The following is a 27,432-nucleotide window of genomic DNA, read 5'->3' on the forward strand; positions in this document are numbered from 1 at the left end:
TCTACACTTTAATGTGGTTTCTTTGGTTTTGCCTAGTTAATTCGGTCAATCTGTGGGATCACCAGTGGGAATATGGTCTTTTGAAAATTATGCATCCTGAGTTCAGCAAATATCCCTTTCTTTGCATTTAAAAGTCCATCTTCAAATGAGGAAAGCAATTCTGAGTCTTATGAACTTCAGAAGTAGCAGCTGCTTTGCTGGTCAAGTTCTCCATAAAGAAGAGATACTACATGGATACTACTACTCCAAAAAGAAAACTCCCACTCATGCAATACAAATACTTTTATTAACATTTACTAGAACTCCTGGTCACATCCAAGTACAAATCATCATCAACAACAACATCATCTGGTGTAATTCAAGCCCTTGCTGATACAGTTGTGCTTCATTCCCCCAGAGAAGGGAGTTGCTAAAGTCCTCGAATGGAAATCATCAAGGCTTTTTTAAGGCTACTTCTCCATACTACCTGGGATCAAAGTGATACCTGCAAGGACCAAACAAGACTGTCCTGATAGAAGGACTTCGTTGCAGCTTTGTTCCCTTTTTCTTGGAGAAAGTCAACAGGAGCGCTCAGCCTTTCCATCCATCCAAGCTCTGGGAACCGATTGAGGTCCCAAGATGGCATACCAATAGACCGGACTGTGTGAGAGCAATCAGAAAGCAAAGCTGGTGTCTCCAGCTACCGGTGTAGCTTCCATTGTAGTATTGACGCAGCAAATGCTTCATCTGGGAAAAGAGAAAGAACAGTCAGATCTTTGAATGGTTGTACAGGTAAGGATTCTACCTGTGCCACTACCAGTTTGGTGGGTGATCGACTGTGCGCACACGCCCCAAAGCACGCTTGCGCCCCAATGCACCAATCAGCTGAAAGGATGAAGAAACGAAAAGCTCGGAGTGACCCTCCCACCTATCCGTGCGCTTTTCTTTTATCCTCTCAGCTGGGCGGCTTTTTTTACTATCAGTTTGGCTGAACAGGTCTGACCCAGTAGCATAACCAGTTGATTGATAACCAGTTGATAAAGGCAGGAAAGGTCTTTGCCTGGGAAGATGACCACCCTAAGAGTGGATGGATGTCTTAAATTTGATGCATGGATGAACATTCTAAGGAAAGGTACATAAAATCAACTGTCCTCTCCAAAGACATTCACCCCGATATTTTTTATCTTACGGTCTGTCACCATATTAAGAGGTTACAAATCTACTAAGGTTTCCTTCTTCTCTGTCAAGGATCCATATAAGAGAAAAAGAAAGAGTATTCATGAGATTCTCCCTTCTATTTATAGAGATCTTTTAGGATGTCCTTGTCTTTTGTTTATAGAAAATGGGAGGACCTGGGTTGCACTACGCAACCTGTCTTCTGTAATTCAGGCTCTGAATTAGTCAAAGTAGCATAAGATAGAAGATTCCTCCAGTCATCTGAAGGTAGAATGGGAAGCAGGCCCAAAGTGGGAGAAACTAGAATAATAATACCAATATTCTTGGAGATGGGTGAGCCACCCTACTACCCTCACCATGGGATCAATTTACTTGATCTTAGCAACTGGACTTTCTGGGTTTTTTTTTAAGACATTTCGCTTCTCATCCAAGAAGCTTCTTCCGACTGGACAGTGGGGAATGGAAGGATTTATGTCCAGTTGCCTTTTGCAAAAAAGCACTTTTGGACTATCATGACTTGGATGACTCAGAATCTCCATAGATGCTTAGTAATCTTGTTATATGTGGCTGACCGAGGATACTCAGTTCAGAAACTAAAGGTTTCAACCCAGGCTTAGCTTGCCAAAACATGTTTCTAAACAACAGACACTCCCAGTTAGCGCGGCCTGATAATCAGGCTTGGGAGACAAATATCAACTTAGCAGGAACAGCTCATCTGCTCCAGCCACCCTGATCCCTGTCCGTATTAAATTATAGGTGTCAATATTTCCATCCAGCACAATTTGTTCGCAGATGGCAACCTGGATTATTGGTAACTAAAAGATGTTGTGTCACATGATCATTTCAGCCACTCTAATATGAGAAAGGGGGGAAAGCTAGCAGGAGATGGTTCTGGATTCCTGCTATCTGGGTTCTCTGTTATATGTGGAAAAAAATCTATATAGATTAAATGGAGGAGGAGGAGGATAAGAAAAGAAAAAAGGGGGGGAAGAGAGAGGAGAGTATGAAAGATCTGGACAGAACTCACATAATTCATTAAGCTCTGACTTGGTTTGATTAATTTTGGCTTAGCGTATTGCTAAATGTGACTTGCTCTCATTGCAGCAATAAACAGGGGTGGGATCCTACTGGCATAACAACCGGTTCGGTGAGCGCGCGCTTTGCACGTTGCATGCATGCGTACTATTTACAAATCATGGCTCCGGCAAGCATTCACCTTCTCCTGCTGTCACACATCACTGAGCTGTGCCGCACGAAGCAGCTGAGGTGGAAAATGCAGGGAATAAAGCACAGCCTAGAGCCCGGGCAGTTGGGTGGGCCAAACAGAAGACCAGAATATCGTTGCAGTGTCAGCTGCTCTTCGGAGCTACCAGTTCTATAGAACTGGGCCGAACCGGTAGAATCCCACCCCTGGCAATAAATATATACAATTAAGCATTGTGCTTAGTATGAGGTATGAACGCAGTCTAGAGAGAAGGCAAGAAAGAGAAAAAGTCTGAATGAAAGAAGGGATGCCCAACAGCTTGATGTGAAAGTTTAGCAGCAAATGCCAGTACTATGAAGAGCACACTATCTCTTATCTCTGTTGGGGAATAGGAAAGTGGCTTGTCGTTTGCCTCATCCATGTGGCAACCCACAAGATTCGTCCACTCCATAATATTAGGAAATGGAAGCAGTGGGCAAAAAGAGGGGGGCAGAAGCGGGGACACAGAACAGGCAACAGGTTGTAGAAGTGAAATCTAGTTCTGCAATGACTGCAACTGAATTTTTGCAACAGTCTATGTGACTCTGTGTGGCATCGGGAAGGGCATCCAGTCTGTAAATGCTCCACCCAGTCACCTCAACTCTACCCCAAATTAAGGGATTACAGGGTCGTAAAAAGAGAGTTTTAATCTATGCGACAAGCGGATGAGTTTTGTGGCTAGTTAAGGGCAGATTTGATTCAGAACAGCATTTTGTGAGAGGGCAATGCCCTCGGCCCCCGTGGCATTCATTTGAATCAAAGCTTCAGGACTGGCAGTTAAGCAAAGTGCAGGAGTAGCTGAATCTTTTTTCTTTTGGGGTAAATTTTTATTTGGGTTTTTACAAAACATACAATTAAAATGTCTTTTTGAGAACAGCTTGATTCCAGGTTATCACTTCTCTATACAGACATAAACTCGTTTACATATTCATCTTATTCTAAATTTCACTGTCTTTCTAATCATTATATTTATACTTTTGTCTGTCCTATTTACACTTCCATATTTTCTTTTCTTATAAAACAAGATTTCCCCTGTAATTATTAACTGGAGTGTAACACCTTTATATCTTTAAATTATTGAACATTCAAATCTCTTTTAAAATTTAATTTATATCTTAACAATTATAACATTAAATTTCTAATCTCTATTTTATAACTCTTATCAACCGAATTCTGCTTAGTACATTCCCATAGAAATACTCACTAGATTCTAAAAAATACAATTGTAGCATTCCATTTTATATATTTTATCAACCAAGTTCTATTTGGTACCTTCCCTTAAGAATCATTACGTTCTAAACAGAAAAGGAGGTAAAGTAATTAATAAAGTTGTTATTCTATTCAAATTCATCAATATCTGATATTCATATTTCTTTTCAATTATATTTTAATAAATCATTGATAACAGTTAAACTATTCCCATCCTTTCCCACTTCCATTCTCTTATTCTCTTTATTTCATTTAGTTACATTCCATTACATAACAGTACCAATTTTATCTATCACTTTAATTACCTATATTTCATATTTTCTATACCCATTACTATTTCTAGTATAACAATACTATCTAATGTACCCTTGCAGAATCATCTCTTTCAATTAGGTTTTCAACCATTATCTCTGTGAATCCTTGAACATTTTCCCTGCTTCTCTACATCCTGTTTCTGTCCTTTATAACTTCTTCTCCTTTCCATTTTCCTCCTCTTCTTCTCCCTCGCCTTTTTGACCCTCTTTCTGTCTAGTTCTAATTCTCCCTTTTGTAATCCTCTCTTCTGCTTCTTCCTAGTATTGTAATTACTTTTCAGTTATTCTTTTTTTGTTGTTGTTGTTTCAGATCTTAGGTTTTTCACTCCCTTTCCCCCCTTTTGCTTTTTAACCCCACATAGAATTACTTGATCATTAAAGATGGCTTCTTCGTCCTGCCCTTCTTGTTGTACAAGCATTTCTTGTTTTTTTCATCTCCATTTCTATAAATTGAAATATGAAGCCAAAAGATCCTCTTCCCTCTTGTGCATCTTCTTTCTGCTTTTTAAGTTCCATTTTTAGCTCTTCAAGGCGTGATGCCATTTTAAACACTTTTAAACAACCACCCAATTAATTTTAGTCATTAAACTCCAACAACCAAAATTCCAAAAATTACCGAGTAATCTGAATAATCCAAAACTGTTTCTTCTTGCTTCTTTTTTTCACTTTCTCTTTTTGGAGGTTCTATTATCTTGTAGCAAAGTTTCAATTCAATGTATCTTTTAGGAGTCTTGTTGAAATTTCACTGTTAATTCTTTTTAATTTCACGTGGTCTCCATTTTTTCCAGATCCCACCCTTTTCTTTCTTCTTTTCCTCTCCTTTCCTCCTTTTAAAGGTTTTAAAATATCCAAAAGTCTTTATTATCCCTTTGACATTTTATTTTCAGCTTAAAATTGCCTATTAATGTCAAAGTGGATTTATATCAATTTCTTGCTTAGATCTCTTCTTCTTAGCATTTAAAGCCAATTACAACTGTCAATGTAAGAGAAAAAAACACCAAATCTTTTCCCTTTCTTCTTTCTTTTGCCACTTCAAAAATCTTCTTTGGGAACAGTATTATTCTTTATAGTCCAAAACCCAGGATACCTTGTATAGTTGCTTTCTCAGTTTGACCTGGTCAGTCAAAACGTTCTCTTGTATCTTCCTCCTACACAATCTTGTCTGGTCGGGTTCTTCTTTAAGGTGGCCATTTCTGACCACCGCTGCAACCACCTTCGGGAAAGGGAGTAATGGCCAGCTGAGGAGGAGGGATGCGGCTCTCCTCAACCCCGCTGGCAGTCTCCCCCCTCTTCACCACCTCTACGGGGCGGCTTAGCCCCGAATCCAAGCGGCTTGGGGTGCTCCAGCAGCAAGCACAGATCGAAACCACGCACAATTGTGGATTTTGGTCCGTTGCCGAAGAAGCCCAAACCGGAAGTCCATCAGGAGTAGCTGAATCTTGAAGAGATTCACAAATTGAGCTCACAAGGGAACACGTGAAGCTCACAAACATTAGACTGTCATCTTTGGCCTGTTTCCCAAACTTCTCTTTTGAAATGATCCTCCCCTTCCCACAGAATAACCAGAGGAAAAACGAATGCTTAACAACTAAGGTGTAATCAAACTATCGGCTTTCAGAGTTTTAAGGAGCTTGGGAATGACTCTGGCAATGGCTTAATGCAGAGGAGGAAAATATATATGTAACTTGCTGCCACAGAAATGGTATAAAGGAATTTCATATTCAGCCACCGTAGAGGAATTTACCTCTGGCTTTGAGGAGGAAAAATGAAAAAGAGATTCGGAACAGCTCCCCCTGGGCCTTGCTGTCCTTCAAATAGGGCAGGGATGTTTTTGAAGATTCTGCTCATATAATCTGCAATAATGAAGTTTACAGGTAATTTTCACTTAGGGACCATAGTCTGCATCCATGATGCAGTCACCAAGTGGAAAATCAGGGGATATGATGTGTGAGAACTGCTTGTAAATCACTTTTTGGAATGCCATTCCAACTTTGAATGTTTGCTAAATGAGTGGAATTCCAGAATCTGGTCTGTAAGCTTTTGCCTTAAGAGTGTTATGGGAGTGTTATGGTTGTTTGCATTAAATACCTGTTGGCACACCCTCTGCACACCTGTGGACAGACAGCTGTGTCTCGGGCCAACAGATCATGGTTAAGCAGCTACAACTTGGCATGAAATGCAAGTCAAGAAATAACTAATAGAAAACCTAGCTAATATGCAACTTGATATTAAGAATTGCCAACACATTTTTCCCTTAATTTTGATCAATCCCTTGATTCTTTCCCAGAGATTCAGCAGAATGTCTGAGGGGGGAAAGCATTTAAATCTTGTCCTGGAACAGGGTAGAGCACCCCAAACAAAGCAACCTAGAAATCAAGACATTGGCTATTCAGAAGACCTTTTTAATCTGAGCCAAGGCGAAAGGGATCTCTGGAAACCACAAATGCAAGAACAAAGAAATCTCACCAGCCAAAAGTTATAAGAGGCCAGAGCATCTCAGAACAATATGTGCATTGTCCAAAGGGATTTTCCAGGGGAAATCACTAGCTGTTGGAGAGGAAAAATGGCTCAGCTTTTATTTCAGTTTTTAAAATCCTTCAGCGCCGTCTCAAAATCTACTCCAAAGCATTGCCTATGGGTGTATTTGGCTTGCAGTTTTGGCATTCAGATGGCACTTGCGTGACAGACATATAAATCTTATTTCCACTGTGAATGCAGATCTTTAAAGAGCTCTGTAAACTGAGCTTGAAAATGGACTTTTCCCACGTACTGCGAAAGTAATTAACGGTTGAGCGACAAGCTCACAGATGCCTGGGCTGCTGGAGCAGGATTTGGGAGCTGGAGAAAACGGTCACGGCCGAGCTGAGCTAAAATTTGGAAAAGCAGTTATTAGCAGCCAAGAATATCTGAATAAGTCCAGTGAGAACATAGGGCAGTGTCATTACGAAGTAGGGTGCTTTTTTTGTGTGTTTGTGCTCAGACAGGGCTCCCTCCTTTGCAGACAGACAAAAGAAGGCCGTCTTGACACATATACTAAGCAAAACTAAAATCAAACCTACTGAAGGGTAGATACACTAATCTAGCCTACACTAATCTACACTAATTTGTAAATCTAGCCACACAATTACTGGAGCGTCTCTAGCAATAAAGGAGTTTGTCTAGGAGCTGGGCGCCTCTACAGTTTGATAAATTTTTATGGCACTCTTGGGACTAAGCTAAAGAGACAAGCTTTTTTTCATAGCACTATTGCTTCTGTACCTTCAGCTGAAGCTACACAGATGTAATGAGCTTGTACATGAGGAACTGATCATGGGAGATTGGGCTCGGAGCCTTAGGAATGGTCAGATAAGAGACAACATAGCCCTCAGATGGATAATGAGTGGGGCAAAATCTCAAAAGAGATCCTCCCTAATTTCTCAAGTGTATAGGGGACAGGGAGAAAGAGTGGCATAGTGGCTTAGAGGTGGAGCTCTCGATCTCACAATCAGGAGGTTGTGAGTTCAATCCTCGGTTGGGGCAGAAATTTCTCTCACTGGGCACAATGAGTGCCCAATTTGCTGTGAACCCTGCATAGGCATCGGGAAGGGCATCCAGCCAATAAACCCCGAGTCCACCCTAGTACAAGGGATTGCAGGGTCATTTAAATTTTTTAAAAGGAGGCAGGGCGAATTGTACTTTCAGACTTGGAAAACTCTATGTAAGTACCCTTCCAATAAAAGCAGAATTAGCTCAACTGATCATGTTTTCTGTCTAATCCACCTGGTAAGGCTGAGAATAAGTTTGCCATCCTTCTCAGTATCAGAATATACTTTAAATAACTCTGCAAGCAGAAAGGAAGGCAGTAAGTGGAGGTTGTGGTTGTGTGTCAACTCATAAAACATATTGTATACATGTTTTATAGTTGTCAACAGAAAGGAGTTTCAAAGAGCAGGCAGCAATGTGGAATCAAAAGTACATTCCATTCATATTTTCTTCAGAGACTGACTAGATGACTGAAGCTTCTGCCATGCAAAAATGTAATTGGAGAGCATGATTGATGACTCTTGGCTATGGACGTGTTTCGTTGGATGATACACCCAGAGGGGTGCGGGGAAAAGCAAGATCAAGGGTGACAGTGAATTACGTATCTCAGAGTCGTCTACGTCCAGGCAAATGCCAGCATGTTAACTTCTAATAAAACAAAAGAAGTTTTGGGAGTGTGGCTTGAGGCTCATGATTTAATTAGAGGAACTGCCGGAATCCTGACATTGTGTCCGTGGAAGGACACATCACCTAAGAGCTGCAGTGGTGAAGTGGTTAGAATGTATAGGCTAACTCTGCCCACTGCCAGCAGTTCAATCCTGACCAGTTCAAAATTAACTCAGTCTTCCATCCTTCCGAGGTGGGTAAAATAAGGACCCAGATTGTTGGAGGAAATATGCTGACTCTGTAAACGGCTGAGAGATCTGTAAAGCACTATGAAGTGGTATATAAATCTAAGTGTTATTGCTATTTCTTAAGGCAGGCCTAATGATGGACCTAATGATGTTTTCATTGGTCCAGACATTTAACTTCCAGTATATTTTTATTGTTCCCCAAAATATTTCAAGTGCCATATTTTTTATTTGTTGCTTTAAGTCTTTCTCATGACGTATTACTGTTCTTTACACTTAAAATCTAGAGTCTGTTAAATAAATAACATCTAAACAATGTTCAAAACGCAACTATCCAAACTCACTTTTTTCCCCCCCAAATTTTTTTCTCGGATCTTCTAAACTTGTGAACTGGAGATGTTTCCACCTTAAAAAGGGCTTTCCTTCAAAAAAAAAAAACAGACAGCTGAGTGATACTTAAGTGGAACTTTCCTAAAGAAAACTTACCTCTTGTGCTCCATTGTAATCAGTGCTCCCGCGTGTCAGGCAGGCAAGTGTTTCCATGTGCTAACAAAAGCTGTGGGGATGAGGGAATAAGGCACCGTGGTGATACAGTTCCAGGTATCGGAAGTGGGGTCGTAACAGTCCAACGTTTTGCATCTCTGCGTCCCAAAGTAGCCCCCTACTACATACAGCTTGTTTCCTGAAGCCAAGGCATGGCAGGACATCCGCTTAGCCGTCATGTCCCCAATGCGGGTCCACTGATCTGTTTCAGTGTTGAAACGGTAAGCAGACGCTGCAGTGTATTCCGTGTCTCCCCCCATGATAAAAATCTGGCTACCCAAGACAGCAGCAGCCGTGTAACGCCAGGGTTGGGGGCACTCAGCTTTGATAGTCCACCGGTTCTCAGTCGGATCATAGCACTGGACTTTGGACACCATATCCCGGTGGATGCTGGTCCCACCAAAGACATAAAGCTTGAGCCGGGCGCTTACAACTGCAGCATTGCTGACCCCATCCCTCAGGGGAGCAACCATGGTCCACTTATTGACAACCGGATCATATTTCTCTCCCTGCTTCAGTGAAACCGAGGGAGAAGCAGGAAAAATGCCCGCCACTGCGGTGTGACCACCCACAACATAGAGGCAGTTCTCAAGCTCGGCTGAGCCATGTCCAAACCGAGCAATCAGCATGGGGGCAGCTTTGGACCATTCTTCGTTGACCGTGTCATAGACCCAGACATCCTTGGACACCCCATTTTCTGAGCCTCTCCCTCCAGTGATGTAAACTTTGCAGCCGATGGCACAGGCACTGAACTCTTTCCGTGGGCTGGGCAGGTCTGATTTAGGGATGATCTCTTTTGCTTTGTGGTCGACTTGGTAGACTTTGTCACACATGAATGTCTGCCCACCTAAGATGAGCAGCGTGTGCCCAGCTTTGCGGGGCTTGGCGCAAGGACTGGTGACCACCCCATCGTTCTGCAGGATTTTCTTCTTGCACCAAAGAGCTTCCCCCATGATTTCCTTGTTCTCCTCCTCTGTGGTGATCAGCTCCTCATAGGCCATGGCTTCTTTGAGGCATTCAGAAGGCAGCAAGGCCAACCGCACGTTCTTTAGAAGCTCTGGGAGAAAGGGCTTCCTTTTGTCCAAGTCGTACTTCACCCAATGGATAACTGCCTTGAAGACCTTCTCCTCATCCTCAATTTCTAGTTCATCGCTGGAAATCAAGTCCAGCAGCGTATCCTTGGAGAGGTTGTTAAATTCATCAGTCCTGTGGATTGTCTCAAAGTTGACCAAGCACATCCTCCAAGAGAACTCGTAAAGCCTCTTGCACTGGTGAGCATCTGACAGGACCATCATCCCCAAGCAATTGGAAGGACAAAGGTTCTTCTCGAGGAACTCTGCAGCTGCATCTCGGATGTCATGAAACTGCAACATGTCTCCAGCTTCCAGGAGGGACTCGGCATTCTCCTCGTTGATGATGATCTTGGATGAGTAAGCGTAGTCCAGCAGCAGTTCCAACACCTCTGGATGGAGGCTGTCATGGAAATTGACTTCATCCCCTAAGCTCTCGCGAAGGCCGTTGCTGAACATGGCTTCAAAATATCGACTGGAAGCAGCTAACACTGCACGGTGGCACGAAAAGGATTTGTTCCCCGCAGAGAGTGTAACATCTGTGAACATGCAGTGCTTTCTCATAGTGTTGAGGTGAGACAAGACACAGTCTGAATGAGAGGCTTTGTGGAACAGCAAGATATTCATTGAGCCGGTGCTGGTCCTGGATTTACGGTTCTCATGGACGCTGACTGACATGACTACTGGAGTGTGACCTGTGGGAACAAGAAACAAGGCCTTATTTTCAAATAATTCTGGTTGAGAACACCAAACACAGTAGGGTTTAACACTGGGGAGACTCAGAATGAAATCTGGGGTGACCTTATGCTTAGTTGTAATTCTCAGCCAAGTATACATACTAGGAGGTTGGACTAGCAGACCTCCAAGGTGCATTCCATTCCATTCCATTCTATTCTATGCATGGAGAATTCTATTCTATTCTGTTCTGTTCTATTAGTCTGTTCTATTCTATTCTATTCTATTCTATTCTATTCTATTCTATTCTATTCTATTCTATTCTATTCTATTCTATTCTATTCTCTATTCTACCCTACCCTATTCTACACTCTACTACTCTACTCTATTTTCCTCTGATATATTGGCAGTTTTACTAAATGAATTAAATTAAATATTAAAGTTAAAAAGATTTTAAACACCATATAGCACTTGTTAGAACAAAGATGGGATGATAAAGAGTTTGAGGTATAATTGTAATTTCTGTAACTTCCCAGAGTTGCTTAAGACAGGCATTATTAAGGTAGCGTTATTGTATTAATTTACTAGTCTGCATTAACAGAGGGTTAGAATCAAGATCACACATAGCATTAGAGCCAATTTACGAAGCCTTAGTGAGACCACACTTTGAATACGGCATCCAGTTTTGGTCACCATAATATAAAAAAGATGCTGAGACTCTGGAAAGAGTGAGCAACAGATAGGATTAAGGGGCTGCAGGCTAAAATATAAGAACAACGGTTGCAGGAATTGGGTATGTCTAGTCTAGTGAGAAGAAGGACTAGGGAGACAAAAAAAAGTGGGGGTTAATCTATTTTCCAAAGCACCAGAATAATCAAGGAGAGAAGAATGGAGAAATTTTCTGATGGTAAAAACAATTAACAATCAAAACAATTAATGAGTGGAACAGCTTGCCATCAGAAGTCGTGGGTGCTCCATCACTGGAGGCTTTTAAGAAGAGATTGGGCAGTCACTTGTCTGAAATGAGGCATTGGTCCTACCTGAACGCTTCTTCTCGGGGAGCCAAAGGGAGAATCCAGGATGGGTAGTCTCTAGTCTCATAGCTCTGCAGACCAAGTTGAAAAATTGAGGACACACCCCCTGGTAACAGTCCCAAGTTCCGAACGACGTCGAAGCAAATGCAGCTGCTCCTAGTCCTCTAACAGATAGCCTATTTGGTACTGCGAGAAAAAAAAAACATTTCCTCCCTACTCTGACCAGACAGAATACAGGTTGGGACTGGATTCTCCCTTCGGCTCCCCGAGAAGAAGTGTTCAGGTAGGACCAATGCCCCTTCTCCACTGAGCCGAAGGGAGAATCCAGGATGGGACACACCAAAGCTGGCTGATGGCTGTCCTATGGGAGGGAACTGGATTGGTTGGAGGTACCCACTTCTACATGAACGCTCTGCAGGACTCATCTTCCAAAGGACACCTCTGCTGAGGCAAAGGATTCAATTTTATAATGTCTTATGAATGGGGTCACAGATGACCAAGTTCCAGCTCTATAAAAGTCCAGAACCGAAGCCTGCATTGCCTAGGCTGCAGTGGTCACTGCACTCCTGGTTGAGTGCGCAGTGATTCTCCTGGGCACAGGAAGAGCCAGTGACCCACGGTAGATGGTGTCATCCTGAGACCCAAAGTTGACAGCTGAAAGGAAACGAACAGGCTTCAGTCCTCCTAAAAGAGGAGGTCCTTTTGATATACATACGGAGGGCCCTCCTAATGTCCAAGGTGTCCCATTTTCTCTCCAGTGCATGGGTAGGCCCTCGACAGAAGTCAGGCAAAATTAACTTCTGTGAGCGATGGAATAAGGACTTCACCCTGGGCAGAAAGGTAGGGTCTAACCACAGAACCACCCTGTCTGCATGGAAAACGCACAGGTCCTTTCTGATGGATAAGGCCATCAACTCCAAGATATGCCTGGCTGAAATAATGGCCACTAAGAATGACACCTTGCACGTGAGTAGGCAAAGACTGACTTCACACAAGGGTTCAAATGGGGGAGAAGTCAGTGCCTGCAGGACCCTAGGCAAATCCCAGGTGGGGAAACGATGGACCACTGGTGCCTTCAAATTAGTGGCTCCCCTAAGGAAGGCTTTCACCCTGGGGTGCTGGGCCAGAGTGGTTGAGTCCTTGACCGAAAAAAAACGAGGCCAAGGCAGCCACCTGTCTCTTCAAGGTACTGGGGGTGAGACCTCTGTCCAACCCAACCTGCAGGAACTCTAACACATTTGCCATAGACATAGTAGTAGGTTCCAATAAGGTGAGTGGCACACCAGCCGCAGCAAATCCTCCACGATGCATCATATATGCTGGTCGTGGAAAGTCTTCTGGCCACCTGGATGGTCTGAATGACCCTTCTGGAAAACTTCAGGAGCACCCGCTCAAATTCCAGATGGTCAACCGAAACCAGGCTGGATCTGGGTGCTCAATCAGGCCCTGGATGAAGGAGAGCCTGTGCAGGGGAATTCTTCAGGGGCTGGTGACCGACTGTACCACCAGGTAGGTGAACCATGGGCACCTGGGCCAGTAAGGGGCTACCAACAGAACCTCCACCCTCTCTGTCAGTACCTTTCTGATTGTTCCCGGAATCAGGGGAAGGGGGAAGGCATAGAATAGCCCTTGGGGCCATCTGCACCGGAGAACATTGACCCCTTCTGCTCCTTGAGAGTTAAGCGGGCAGCCCTAAGCTCTAGCTAATTTATGTTGTGGGTGAGCTCTTCCCATGACCACCTAATCTGGACTCTCAGGTGGGTCCCCCAACCATACAGATTGGCGTCGGTGATGATGGTAATCCTCTGGGGCTCCCTGTACAAGCAACCCTGATCCATGGCTCAGGACTGCTACTAATGGAGAGAATGAAGAACTAGCAAGGAGACGTGAACCCTCCTTGGTGAGTCGCCCCTGCCCTTCTGGTAGGGGAGCAGGAATCACTGAAGGGTTCGGGCAGGAAGCGGGCCCTGGGACGATCCCAATGGATGATATCATCTTGCTGAGAAGTTGAGACAGCAAGATGATAGGTGCCTCTCTGTCAGACAGGATCTGTGATGTGACGTCCCTTATACTGTCTTGACGCTCCTGTGAGAGAAAGACCTGGTCAGTTAAGGTGTTTATGATAGTCCCCAAATGCAAGAGACGGTTCAATAGTACTAGGTGGCATTTGTCCAGGTTTATCGAGAACCCATGCTCTCGAAGGATCCTGATTGTTGACATCATATCCTCCTCCACCTGGGGTCTGGAAGAGGATACTACCAAGATGTCGTCCAAATAGCATAGGATCCTTATGGGTAAGGATCTGAGATATGCCGCTACGGCCACCAAGAGCTTGGTAAAAGTCTCTGGGGCTGATGACAGGCTGAACGGGAGAGCCCTGTATTGAAAATGGTGGCCGCCATAGCAAAACCTCAGGAACTGACAGTGGTTGGGGTCTATGGGCACATGGGAGGTAGTTTTCTGTCAGGTCTACCAAAGCCAAAAAAATCTCCCTCCCACAGGCCCTGTAGGATAGAGTGGAAGGAGTGCACCTTGAATCTTTGGTAGATTAGATGCCTGTTGAGCCCTTTCAAGTTGAGGATTGCTCGCCACCCTCCCCTCCGGCCTTTGGAATCACAAACCAAATTGAATAGAACCTCTGTCTCTCCTGGTCTCCAGGAATCGGCTGGATGGCCTAAACGTCCAGCAGATGGAGGATTGCCGATTCCATGAGATCCCTCTTTGAGGAGTCCCTTGAGACGGGGCAGCACACAAAGGCACTGGGGGGGGAGGAAATAAACTCCCGAGAGAGACCTGGCCATAAATGTCAGGATCCAAGCGTCCATCATGATCTGTTCCCACCTCTGCCAGAACAGTCCCAGACGACCCGCTGTGGAAGACGAGGCTTGGGTGTCACTTTTTGCATCTAAAAGATCTGTTGGCACCCTGAAAGGACCTTCTGTCATCTTGCCTCTGATGCCCTCTGACGGCAAAGGCTGGTCTATCGGCCTGAAATGAGGATCTTTGGAAGAAGGACCTACTTTGATGGGGAAAGCTTGCTCCAGCTTCCCCCTGTTTAAAGGAGGGCTTTCTGTAGTAGGGTAGAGACCTGTAATCAAAATGCCTCCCCTGGGAGAGCAGGATCTTTCACTTGTCCATGGTTTCCATCAAAAAAAGGGATCCAGGGCCTTTCCAAAAGCCTCTCTCCCTTGAAGGGAGCAAACGCCAGCTTCCATTTGTTTCTGGCGTCCACCTGCCAATTTCTTAGCCAGATGGGCCTATGTGCTGTTACAGATGAGGCCATGGCTCTGGAAGAAATTTTGGCTGACATGAGGGTGGCATTAGCTGACAATTGAGCTGTGGCTATTATCTTGTTTAAGTCCTGATGCACCCTGAGACCCTCAGGTGGGATTCTACCCTGCAGCTGCAGCAGCCACCCATTAAATAAGGTAGACTCAGACCCACTGGGGCGAATGTACCCCCCCAGGGGACTCCCACTGCTTTTTAATCACATGGGGCACAGGTACAGCATCCACCACAGATGCTTTCTCAGTGAATAAGTAATCTTCCTGATCCTCCCCCCCTGGGGGAAGATCCTGGGTGACCTTGTCCCCTTTTTTAAGATGAGCTGTGCTCTTAGCCTTAACCAGCAGAGTCTTGGAGAGAGCCAGCTGGAAAATGTCCTTAAAGGAGGGGGGACTCCCCGTCCGAAAATCCCTCTCTGGAAGGAAGTCCCTCTCGGACTGGCTTCTTTCCAAAGGGGATGCAGAACTATTTCTGAAGTAGATCGGCTGTTCTGCAGAAGCCTGCCCACTCTGTTGGTGTCCAAACCAGGCAGCTGGTGCAGCTGGTTGACCTAAGCCTGAAATTCTTGTCTAATTGTTTGGGAGATCCAGGCTCTCATGAAGGATGGCATCTCTTGCCTGTGGGTCTCCTCAGGCCGCAACCCAGCCACTATAGGGTAAAGGTGTTTTTTTTTATTTTCAGGCACAGGTCTGGTTCTGCCGGAGGCTTGGCTTCCAGGTGCAGCAATCGAAAATCCTTGTGGTGGCTCAGAATTATTATGAGTGGCTTTTGCCTTGATTTGGAGGATTCCCTGCAAATCCTGAGTACTTGAGCCACCAGGATATCAGGCAGTCAAATATTGTCTAACTGCCAATTGGTTTTGCTGCCTGCCATCTTGTGGGAGCAGAGGAGAGATGGCCCTGTTTTCAGCCATCTTGGAATCTCTCACCACCTTATCAAAACTCCTTATCTAGGGCTTTTTGTCTATGCCTGGCCTGCCTACCCTCTGCCCTAGAGGGTCTTTTAGGACTTAGTTGATCCCCTTGCAGCTCTCTCCCTACTCTGCTGAGGAGCTGATAATTCTTGGCCAGTTCCCATGGTGGCCATTTTGAGTCCGCCAAAAATAATTGTCACTGACAGGGAGAGAGAAAAGGAAAAAAGGGGCAAAAGAAAAATAAAAACAAAATTTATTTTATCTAAAGCTGTCTGTTTTGGTCACAGCAGCTGTCCACCACTTCAGGAGGCTAGTGCAACCAAGAAGTAGTGAGCTCAGCACAGCTCTGTAATTTAAGGCAAGAGTAAGAGCAAAAAGGGAAAAAAATGGCTGACTCTTTAAAATTGCTACAAGCCCTGACAGATCAGAAGCTTGCAACCAGTGCTGGCTGCAACGCAATCCATTTGGCAGTCTCAAGCGTCTCACAGCTGCCACGGTGCTTTGATGACTGGACAGCGGGGTCAGGATTCAATCCAGATGGCCAGTACCCCACAAGGGACAATCATGGAGACAAACTGCAGAATTGTCCCAAAACATCTGAAATGGCCGCCGACACCAAAAAGGGGCAGAAGCGCCTCATGGTTTTTGCGGCTAGCACAGATCAATAAGAACAGACCAGGAGAAAGTGAGTTGACTCCCGCCCCCCCCAGCCTGGGCCACATGGGCTCTCAGGGGCACCTCCAACCAAATTTACAATCACAATTCCAAAAACCAGTCTACCAGCAAAGAATTTTTTTAAAAGGCAGTCAAAAAAACATGAAAAACGAAAGTGCTAACTGGCAAGCCGGCTAGCTGTCAAATCTGCTCTAAGCCTCTCAAAGAAAAAAAAAACTCAATCCAGGGGGTGAAGTTTCTTCTGCAATCTGAACTATTCAGAGCCCTTAAAGGGTGGTCTGAACACGCTGAGACAGAGTGAAGAACTGGGGACTGTTACCAGGGTGTGTGTCCTCAGTTTTTCAACTCGGTCTGCAGAGCTATGAGACGAGAGACTACCCATCCTGGATTCTCCCTTCGGCTCAGTGGAGAATATATAGGCTCTCCTCCTACTTGAGCAGGGACTTGGACTAGAAGTCTTCCAAAGTCCCTTCCAATTCTGTTATTCTATGACTAAGATGGACAGCCATAGTAATCTTTTGACCATCTGAAACCATAGAATGTTGTCCCTAAAATTTAAGTAAATATATCCACGATCACCAATCTGGGAATAATAAAGAATGAGTGTCTTGATATACCACTGATCATTTCTAATAGTCAACAGGAAGAGGCACATAATGTAATAATGGATAAAATAAGCTCTTGATCTAATCATGGCTGAAGACTGAATAAAATAATATGGTAAGATTCAAGTTGTGCTTTAAAAAAAAATTGCTCCAGGGACTTTCCCAATTCTTCCTCAGTATTTCTTGCTGGACTGACCACCCTAAAAATCAAGATTGGATTATTTCCTGGCATTTCTTCTTTTTTCTCTCCATTTCTCCTGAATGCCAAATCACACCTTCTGTCCGCTTCCCTAATCCCATCTACAATTCCCTTCTCATTCACAAACACAACACTGCCCGTGTTGCTGTATTCATATGTTTGTGCCAAGCAACTATTACATTTTAAAACAAAACAAAACAAAATTCAAGATCCTCATTTTAAGCTTCTGGCTGAGACTTCCTTGTTGGTTAAAGCACCCGGTTTTCCATTCACCATCTCGTTGGCTGGCTTATTTTTATTTTTCTTAAAGGTGGTGGGTTTGTAGAGGGTTTTTTGTTGACATTTTATATTTTTTAAAAACAAATAACGAAAATAAGGAAGAGAGAGTTTCAACCTCAGAAAGCAAAATTTGTGGTGGCTGCCATCTTCTAAGGCAGTGATCCGTAACCTTTTTGGCACTGTGCCCAAAGCGCATGCATGCGCAAACCCCCAAAATACAATGCACACACATCCCCCAGACATGCACGCTGTCCAATGGTGGTATTCAGCAGGGTCTGACCAGTTCTGGAGAACCGGTAGCGGAAATTTTGAATAGTTTGGAGAACCAGCAAATACCACCTCTGACTGGAGATTTTGCAGTATCTTTTCCCTGCTACGCCCTCAGAACTGGTAGTAAAAAAAAATTGAATCCTACCACTGACCCCACCTTTGTGCACACATCCCCGTGCATGTGCCCCACCCTGTGCATGCATGCGCATCCCTGCACATGTACAGCAAAGACCAAAGACCAGCTGGCCGGTGGGAGGTACATGCGCATGCACGGTGGAGCTGAGCTGATGCCATAGGTTTGCCATCACAGTTCTAAGGCTGGCTATTTGGGAGATTAAAGGTTGACAAATGAGGAAAACCTCTAAAAAGCTGTCCATTATTCTGTTCCCAAGAGAAAGTTCAAATGAACCATGGCATCAGTTTGAGCACTCCAGAATTGCAGATTGAGCCTGTGGTTACAGCATTTCATGACTGCAGATGGCTCTTCTGTGATCAGAGCAGTCCATGATTGCAGATTGTGTTACCTTGCTTGCGAGTTAGTATAATAGCTGATGTTAAAACCTGCATTTGTATGCATTCAAGGTTTCTTATTTTGTAACTCCTATTGCACTCAGTAGGGTTTATTTTTAAGCCAATGTCTACACTGTGGAGGTGGAACAATGAACCAGGAATTGAAGCACTCCCTTCTGTTTAAATTTTGCTTCTGGGACGAATTACTTTAAGACAATGTTCAGACAATTCTGTTCTTCTGGAGGAACACAACTGAGTTGTGTTGTATTGTCCACCGAGTTGTTTTTAGGCTTTCTTATTCAATCTGCCTTGGATTATGGATTTCCTTTATGGATTATGGCAAATAGGAAAGCACTCCAGAGGGTTGACATTGCCCAGAAGATCATTGGTTGCCTTCTCCCCTCTTTGGAAGAGCTTTATAGCTCCCGCTGCCTTAAGTAAGTTCAAAATATTCTCAAAGATCCACCTCATCCTGGGAACCCTTTTTTTGAACTACTACCATCTGGCAGACGGTACAGAATAATAAAAACAAGGACAATTAGGCTGAAAAACAGCTTCTATCCCAGGGCAGTAGCTCTCTTGAATTCTACTGTATAGTACAATATTTAGTTTAGTTTAGCTTAGTTTATTGTCATTGCACCTCGTACAATGAAATCAAACACCATCTTCAGTGCACATCATGACCATGAAAATAAACACAAACACACCTCCTTCACCCTCCACACATTGAACCAAAAACTCCCGACACTGCACCAATACTGCACTATACAGCAGAACTGAAAAGAGCTACTGCCCTGGGATAGAAGCTATTCTATAGGAGAAGACCCCCATTGAAAACAAACTATTCAACCCCTTTCTATCATCTTGTGCAATAGAAAGGGAGCTTGAGCAAGGACTCCTTAGTCATCTGGGGGCTCCAACCCTAGATACCTTCAGATGAGAAGGAAGTAGAGCCAGAAGGGCCAAGTGGAAATACTCTCCTACCACTGGAGATTCAAGGAACACTAGAGAGCCAGAAATCCCATTCTGACTTTGAGCCAGTTCATAAGACCACTTGCCATGGACACAGTAACTCAGAACCAGAAGTTCAGCCACTTAGCCATGAGCAGAGATGTTTAATGAAGATCTAGAACAGGGGTGTCAAGCTCGTTTAAACCAAGGGCCATATCAGGGTTGTGTTTGACCTGGGTGTGTGTGGTTGGGGGAGGGGGGTGCCAGCTCAACGTCCCTCATGTCCGGGGCTCCTGTAGTGGCCTGGCCCTCCCAAGCTCCGTTTTCACTGGCAGAAGGGTTGCAGGAGGCCGTTGAAGCCGAAAACAGAGCTCAGAGCCCATTTTCGCTGGCAGAGTGAAAGGCCACCCCAGGCGCTCCCAATACAAGTGATGTCAAGCTTGGCCACAAACCCCCAGCCTCCCCCCCCCCAGGAGGTCAAACACAACCCTGATTTGGACCTCATTGAAATTGAGTTGACACTCCTGCTTTAGATGATACTAAAATCAATGATGCTTCATTTTCTTCTTCGCAGAGAGGAAATCTTGTGGTTTTATCAAGCTGAATGTAGCCTGCCAATCACGCTAGCGAAAATGCAGCTTTGCAAAACTCAGCTTGCCAAAATAAATAAAAAGGAAGTGCACCGGGTTGATGGTTTCTGCATGCATGCATATTTGCAAGAAAGCTATGGGCAGCAGTTCATAAGTTAACCAAACTTCTTCCATACACCCTGCTTTTACTGGCCTTCTCATCTGCCTCTTTCTAGTGACTTGTGGTTTTATTGTTTTGTGTGTTACTCAAAGCACCTTCTGGATGATGAAAGCAATGGGACACTTTCAAGGTAGCTTAGATCTCAGGTGAGCCAGAGGGAATGCAGATGGATGCTGAAAGGTACCACCCATAATCTAGACAACATCAGCTCTCTAGTTGCCAAAGTTTTTGTACCATGTATAACTCTTCCCTGAGAGATTTATCTCTGGAAAAACAGACAAACCTACTTTTGGCAAGACAGGATAGTTCTTGTCTTTCCCTTTCCCCTTTGTGCAATCCATCCTAATCCAATCACCTTAATGACGTTATCTAATCTAAACACAACCTGTTTGGTCTCTCCTTCCCAGGTTATGGAAAATGTTTTCATGCATTACGAAACCCTGAATTCCAGCTGGTGTAGCAGAATGCTGGCTAATTTCTACGAGGAGGAGGAGGAGGAGGAGGAGGAGGAGGAGGAGGAGGAGGAGGAGGCAGGTTTAAGTTACAGAATATAAGCCCTTCCACTTAAGTCTTCCATGAGGCTCAGAGGGATTGGAAGCAATTTTAAAAGAACACAAACAGCACTAACCTAAGCAGTTTGTTAAACTTATGGAATTTGCTGCTATAAGATACCCTCATCATTGGGTTTTAAAAGGGGGTTGGGTTGATTCATAAGCGGATTCGGGTTATCAATATTTACTCTGGCTGTCTGCCTCATCAGCAATCCATTTTAAATCCCAACTGCCAGGAATTGAGAATAGAAGAGATGTATCGTCTTCTCTTCAAATTTGTAATCATCTTGAAGCCATCTGTTTGGGAATGGGGCCACAGATACGGGACTAAGGGGATCATAGCTGCAGAGCTCTGCTTTTAAAGCAGTCGACATTATACACTTCTTTTCCCCTTGCTTTGAGTTAAATGCAACTGATTCACACAAACAAGCTTAAGAGATGATACACCGTGAAACTAGGCTGCTTTGTGAGCAATCTCACAACCAGCAGCTCTTACTCAAATCTGCACCGTTGAGAAAGCAAGCCATCCTACAGAATTAGGTGACTCTGGCTGAATTATTCAGCACTGCCATTACATTGGCCTTTGGATTCAACTGAAATCCAAACTGCATTCATATAATTTATATAAATGTAGAGGTAGGTCTAATCTAGTGGTGGGATTCAATTTTTTTTACTACGGGTTCTGTGGGTGTGGCTTGGCTTGGTGGGTGTGTCTTGGTGGGCATGGTAGGGGAAGGATACTGCAAAATCCCCATTCCGTCCCCACCCCACTAACCTGCTTTCCAGCTCCGTTCTCCTGTGCAGGGCAACAAAAGAAGAACCAGCCAATCAACTAGGACTTGGGGGGCAGAGAATAGATGGGGTTGGCGGGGCCAGTCAGAGGTGGTATTTGCCGGTTCTGCGAATTACTCCAAATTTCTGCTACCAGTTCTCCAGGACCGGTCAGTACCGGCTGAATACCACCTCTGGTCTAATCTAACAAAAAGAAGGACTAGGGGTGATATGACAGCTATCTAGCGAGACTTGTGGGGTTGTCACAGAGGTTGACCTATTCCCCAAATCACCTAGGACAGGACAAGAAGTAACATATGGAAGATTATCAAAGAAAAATCCAACCTAGCATTAAGGAGAAATTTCCTGACAACGAGGACAATCAGTGGGGTGGCTTGCCTCTAGAAGTTGTGAATGCTCCATCATTGGAGATTTTTAAGAAGAGATTAGACAGCCTTTTGTCCAAAATGGTACAGGCTCTCCTGCCTGATCAAGGAGATGGACTAGAACAGTGGTCGCCAACCAGTGGGCTGGGGACCACTGGTGGTCCATGAGAAAATTTTGGTGGTTCACAGAGAAATGTCATCCCTAAAGCAACCCCCAAAGCAATTAATTCAAGCTGTGCAGGAAGGAGCACAAGGCTGTGCTGCCCACATGGCCCGAAGGAAAACAAGGCTTGCATCATTTGCATTGTGAACAACATGAGATAGTGAGGGGAGGGGGGGAAAGGGCAGAGGGGGCAACTTGCCCCACTCACCCCACATGCCAGGCCTGGGCACCAGGCTGCTCCTTTCTGTTTCTTTCTTCTTCTGCTTTTGGCTGCGCACAAGGAAAGCAGCAAATGTCTTTCTTTCTCTCCCCCAAACTGCGCCAGAAATGAATCTTTGGGACCCTGCAAGGCATCCTGCTCCAAGAGGCTGCGCCAGCGTGACAAGTCTTGCACAGAATCATTTCTGGTGGAATTTGGGGGAGAGAAAGAAAGACTTCTGCTGCTTCTGCTGTTTTCCGTGCATGAAGCCAAAAGTCTCTCCCCCCCCACCCCCCGAGAATGGAGCTGGAGATGGTATCCTGCGATCCCAAATAAAGAATGATCGATCGGTAGGAAAATGGGGTGGGGAATTTTCCTGCAGACATTTTGGGGGATTTTCGCAAATTTTAAAATACATGAGTAAATTTTAAAATATTTAAAGTCTGCAGGATTTAAAATTCTGAGTTTGGTGGTCCCTGAGGTCCAAAAGGTTGGCAATCCCTGCACTGGAAGACTTCCAAGGTCCCATGATTGCTCTATTGGTTTATTTATTACATTTATTGGCTGCCCATCTTACCACAGGATGTTCTGAAAAAAAGATATTTCGAAGTAGATGGGATGCATACATGACACCGTCTGCAACTTTTGAAACCATTTTCAGCTTTTTGCAGCTCACCCTTCACCAAATATATCCTTAACTTACAACAGCTCATTTAATGATCATTTGAAGTTATAGCAGCATTGAAAAAAGTGGCTTGTGGCCGTTTTTCACACTTACAACCATTGCAGCCGCCTCGTGGTCATGTGATCAAAGTTCAGAAACTTGACATTTGACTCCTATTTATGACGGTTGCAGTGTCCCGGGTCACAAAGCAAAGTCAATGGGGGGGGGGGGAGCCAGATTCACCATGCTACTAACTGAACAACTGCAGGGATTCACTTAACAGTGGTAAGAAAGTCGTAAAACAAAATACCCTTAGCAAATGTTTCGCTTAGCAACAGAAATGTAAGTCGAGGACTTACCTGTACTGCAGAGTTTTCTAAAGGAAAGGTTGCGATGTCTTTAGCAACCTTGCTTTCACAATGACTCAGCAAATAGCTTCACAGCTTAGTGAAGGAAAAAGCTTATCTATACACCCCAGCGGGGAATGAACTCTAGGTTTTCTGCCAATAGAAAAGACTGAGGAATGCTTCTTCTACCGTAAATTATAGTTTTTCCCTTGGAGGTATAGAAAATTTAAGCCAGTTGATGGATTACTGGTTACTCTCAAAGTAGATCCACGCTTTGATTAATTCAGAATGTGATTAACTTAATTTGACTTGTTTGCTATGTTTATATTCACTTTTCTTCCCTATAGTTCATCCCATCAGCAACCCTGAGAGACAGGCTGGGGTGAAAGTGAGCAACTCTTTCCAAAGTCAACCCTAAAAGTCCTAGGAGTTAATACAAACTCCTTAACACCTTAACTAAGCTCCAATTTAGCATGTTAGTATCTGGAAGCATCTTGGTATGTGGAATAAGGATCTTCCCAAGTATTTTGGCTTTGAGCATGCCACTTGGGTGGAAGAATGCCATGTAGTGATTTATAGATGGTTCTCGACTTATGACAACTGAGCCCAAAATTTCTGTTGCTAAATGAGACAGTTGTTAAGTGATCCAAAAGGCCTTTTTCAAGAGGCAACTGGATTTTCTTGGAAAGTTTTTCAGAAAGTCCAATTGTCCCTGGAAAAAGCACCTTTGGACAAACATGACCTGGATGACTAAGAATCTCCATAGATAGTTGTTAAGTGAGTTCTGCCTCATTTTACAACCTTTCTCGCTACAGTTAAGTTAGTAACACGGTTGTTAAGTGAAACTGGCTTTCCCCATTGACTTGGTCGCAAAAGGGATCACATGACCTTAGGACACTGCAATTGTCATAAATATGAGTCAGTTGCCAAGCATCTGAATTTTTATCATGTGACCATGGGGATGCTGCAATGGTCAATTTTTTCAATGCCATCATAACTTTGAAGGGTCACTAAATGAACTGTTGTTAGTCAAAGAATACCTCTTTGTTGGTAAACGTATTTCTTTGTCGGTAAACATAAATTCAACACAAAAAATAGTTTGTTGCAAAAGCGACTGCCTGCGAAAGCTCCAAGCTTGCGGCTGAAAGGCGAAAGTAGAAGCAGTATCCAATAATTGGGTAGACCAGGTTTCCCTGATAGACCGGTCTCACTGGAAAAAACACTTAAGCCCTAGCTGATAAAGTGAGGAGAACCCGTGGCTTAGAGGTTAATACATCTACTGTCAGCCTTCAAGATTTTCTTCCTTTGCTTTGCATCTTTTGACTGTCATAAGTAACGGGGGGAGGAGGGAGGACAATTTAAAGCAACTGAGGTTCAGAAACACTGCTCCAGAGAATGTTTGGCTGTTTGCATTGGGTTAAACAAATTATTTTTTCTGGCAAATTTCTGTCAACTGAACTCCAGGTGGTGGACTAAGAGGAAGCTAACCACAAACCTGCTTAGTCTGTAAAATGAGACACTACAATTTTCCATCTATTTCCCCACCCCCACCCCAGTTTACAAGCATTGTTCGGTGAATTCCCAACCCAGGAATATTATGCTGAACTCTTGCTGCATTGCAGGATGCTTTTAACATTTCCTAGAAAGTGTAATTCTTGCAGCAATGAACCTATAAAACAAAAAGCCCAGGAAAAAAAAGCAGTGGAAATCTGGTAAGGAGTGCACTATTGTGAAGGAGAGTTATTTTGGTTTACTAATAGCTTAAGTGAATCAATAGGTTATTGTCAGCATCGCATTATAAAAGAGACACTCGGTAGGAAAGTGTGCTTGGGGCATAAACATATTCAACCTTTTTGTGTACGATAAAAAAAACAAACATAACAAACTTCAAACTTCCAGCAAAATCTGCATGCCAAAACACAATCTAATCCACCGGTTAGTAGATTATGGTACATGTGAAATGCTGGCTTTGGATGTTTTACTCCAAATATTGTTAACTTCAATACAACCCCTTTAAGCAAGCCTGAGTTAGTTTGCACCAAGACAAATTCCCTGTGTGTCCAATCACACTTGGCCAATAAAGAATTCTATTCTATTCTAGAACTGACAAATTCCCTTGTGAGCACTGACATTTCCTAAGCCACAGACTGCAGTGGTCAGCCTCTGATCTTGAGGCCTGGGATCTACTCAGCCCTGGCAAGAGACGTGCTCTGGCAGGCCTTATCAGTTGCAGCAGCACTAACAGCCACTATGGGGATGTAAAGTTGTTGGGTTGACATCAAGAGGCCTCGATGTATCTTGCAATTGCAAAATGCTTCTCCGCAGCCCTTCCTGCAAGAAACATGGTTAAGCAATAGAGTTTAAGGAAGGCAGGCATTGTCTGGCAAAGGCCACTCTCGCTGAGCTTGTCAATCAGAAAGGTCGGCAGTTTGGCAGTTCGAATCCCTAGCACCCCGTAATGGAGTGAGCTCCGATTACTTGTCTTCTGCCAACCTAGCAATTCAAAAGCATGTAATAAATGCAAGTGGAAAAATAGGGACCCTTTTGGTGGGAAGGTAACAGCGTTCCGTGTACCTTTGGCGTTTAATCATGCCGGTCACAGGACCATGGAGATGTCTTTGGACAGTGCTGGCTCTTTGGCTTTGTGACAGAGATGAGCACTGCTCCCTAGAGCCAGAAACAACTAGCACGTACGTGCAAGGGGAACCTTTACCTTTTACTCGATAATGTACTACACATCAAACTTACTTCTGTCCTTTCAACTAGATCCGTGGCCTGCAAAAATGCCAATTCTTCATGGCAACGGGTAGTCACTGTCCTGTCCTGTTCTCACTGACTCAGGCCCTAGTAACTCATCCCAGTTATACGATATATCCCCATGGATCTGTCTGGGGATTCCCTAGTCCAGGGGTCCCCAACCTTTGGGCATGGCCCACTAGTCTGCAACTGGGCCATGGAAACAATGGGTAAGCACATGCACACACATCCCCACTTGCATGAGTAGCAGATGAGCATGTACATACGTGCTCTATTTGCTTGAGCAGTGGATGTGCGTGCATGCCGCTCACACAAATGGAGCATCCTGTGTGATGTGCTGGCCGTCTGGTCACGTGGACCCATCCCCCCCCTTCCTTTCCCTGCCGGCCATAAAGCTGTAAAGATTGGGGAAGTCTGCCCTAGTCTCTCCAGACTACAGGAACAAACTATGGACATTAGAATAGTTCCAATTACTTAGAAAATTTTATCTGCAATGCATAAATCAGCCACAGACTTCTTTTGCTGTTAAATAATTTAAAGTTGTAATCTTAAGGCAGAGAAAACAAGCTTGAATCCATCGACAGTGGCTGGTAAACTGCCCATATTCTCAGGATAGTCTAGAATTGTTGCTGTCTTTGTCCCTTTAAACTTGTCTCTATGATGGGGAGATACTGCACTACAGGCAATCTTTAACTTACTAACATAACAGAGCCCGACATATCCTAAGAGGGCAGTTGGTGAGTGAGCTGTCCCCTATTTTATGACTTTTGGGCCACAGCTGTTAAGCAAATCACTGAAGTGGCTGAGAGAATCATTTCATTGTTAAGTAATTCTGGCTTTCCCCTTCGACTTTGCTTGTTGGAAGCCAGCTAGGAAGGTTGCAAATGGAGATTGGGCATTGGTAGAAGTTACTGTGAACGCCCTTTCTATCTATGCTGGGAGACAGCCCAGGAAGGGTTGACTCCTTCCTATAATGTCATAGCTGAGTCTGTACTAAGATATAAAAGCCAGCCCCCGGGAGAGACCCCAGCTTTGGCGAAGATACTTGACAGACTGAAAGGTGTCTCTGAAAGCCCAAAATAAATACAGAAATACGTCTTACCCTCTCCGGACTAATCAAGGGAAGGGCTGGGCTCGCGCAGCATAGATAGAAAGGGCGTTCACGGTAACTTCTACCAACGCCCATTCTCCTCCATGCTGCATCAAGAGCCCAGGATGGCATATACCAAAGCTTGCATGTCCATGGGCGGGTCCTCGTCTGGCTCATCACACCAACTGTAGAACCTGTCTGCCGAAGGCTGCAGTCGCCAAGGCAAAAGCATCCAGATGCTAGTGTCTGATGAAAGGAGACGGGGAAGTCCACATGGCCGCACGACAAATCTCCTCCAAGGATGCTTGGGTCGCCCAGGCAGCAGAAGTGGTCGCGCTTCTGGTAGAGTGCGCCATCAGACCTCAGGGAACCGGAAGGGCCGCAGCTTTGTAGGCCTGCTCAATGCAAGACCTGACCCACCTGCTAATAGTAGAAGAGGCCTTGTGCCCCA

At 44.3% G+C, this 27,432-nt stretch overlaps 1 protein-coding gene across 1 annotated transcript in view; it reads right to left on the bottom strand.

Moving 5' to 3' along the window:
- Positions 1–267: 267 nt before the first annotated feature.
- Positions 268–27,432, bottom strand: part of KLHL25 (kelch like family member 25) — a 38,906-nt gene continuing 11,741 nt past the window's right edge. Inside the window, exons 2-3 of the mRNA XM_026709292.2 lie at positions 8,781–10,602; positions 268–726 (exon numbers count right to left, since the gene is read on the bottom strand). Coding sequence (XP_026565077.1) covers positions 8,816–10,585 — 1,770 coding nt within the window. The 5' untranslated portion in view covers positions 10,586–10,602 and the 3' untranslated portion in view covers positions 268–726; positions 8,781–8,815. The remainder of the gene's footprint in view (positions 727–8,780; positions 10,603–27,432) is intronic.

The sequence above is a fragment of the Pseudonaja textilis genome, chromosome 13, assembly GCF_049901715.1.
Source record: "Pseudonaja textilis isolate UNSWEBS1 chromosome 13, rPseTex1.2, whole genome shotgun sequence".
Lineage (NCBI taxonomy): Eukaryota > Metazoa > Chordata > Lepidosauria > Squamata > Elapidae > Pseudonaja > Pseudonaja textilis.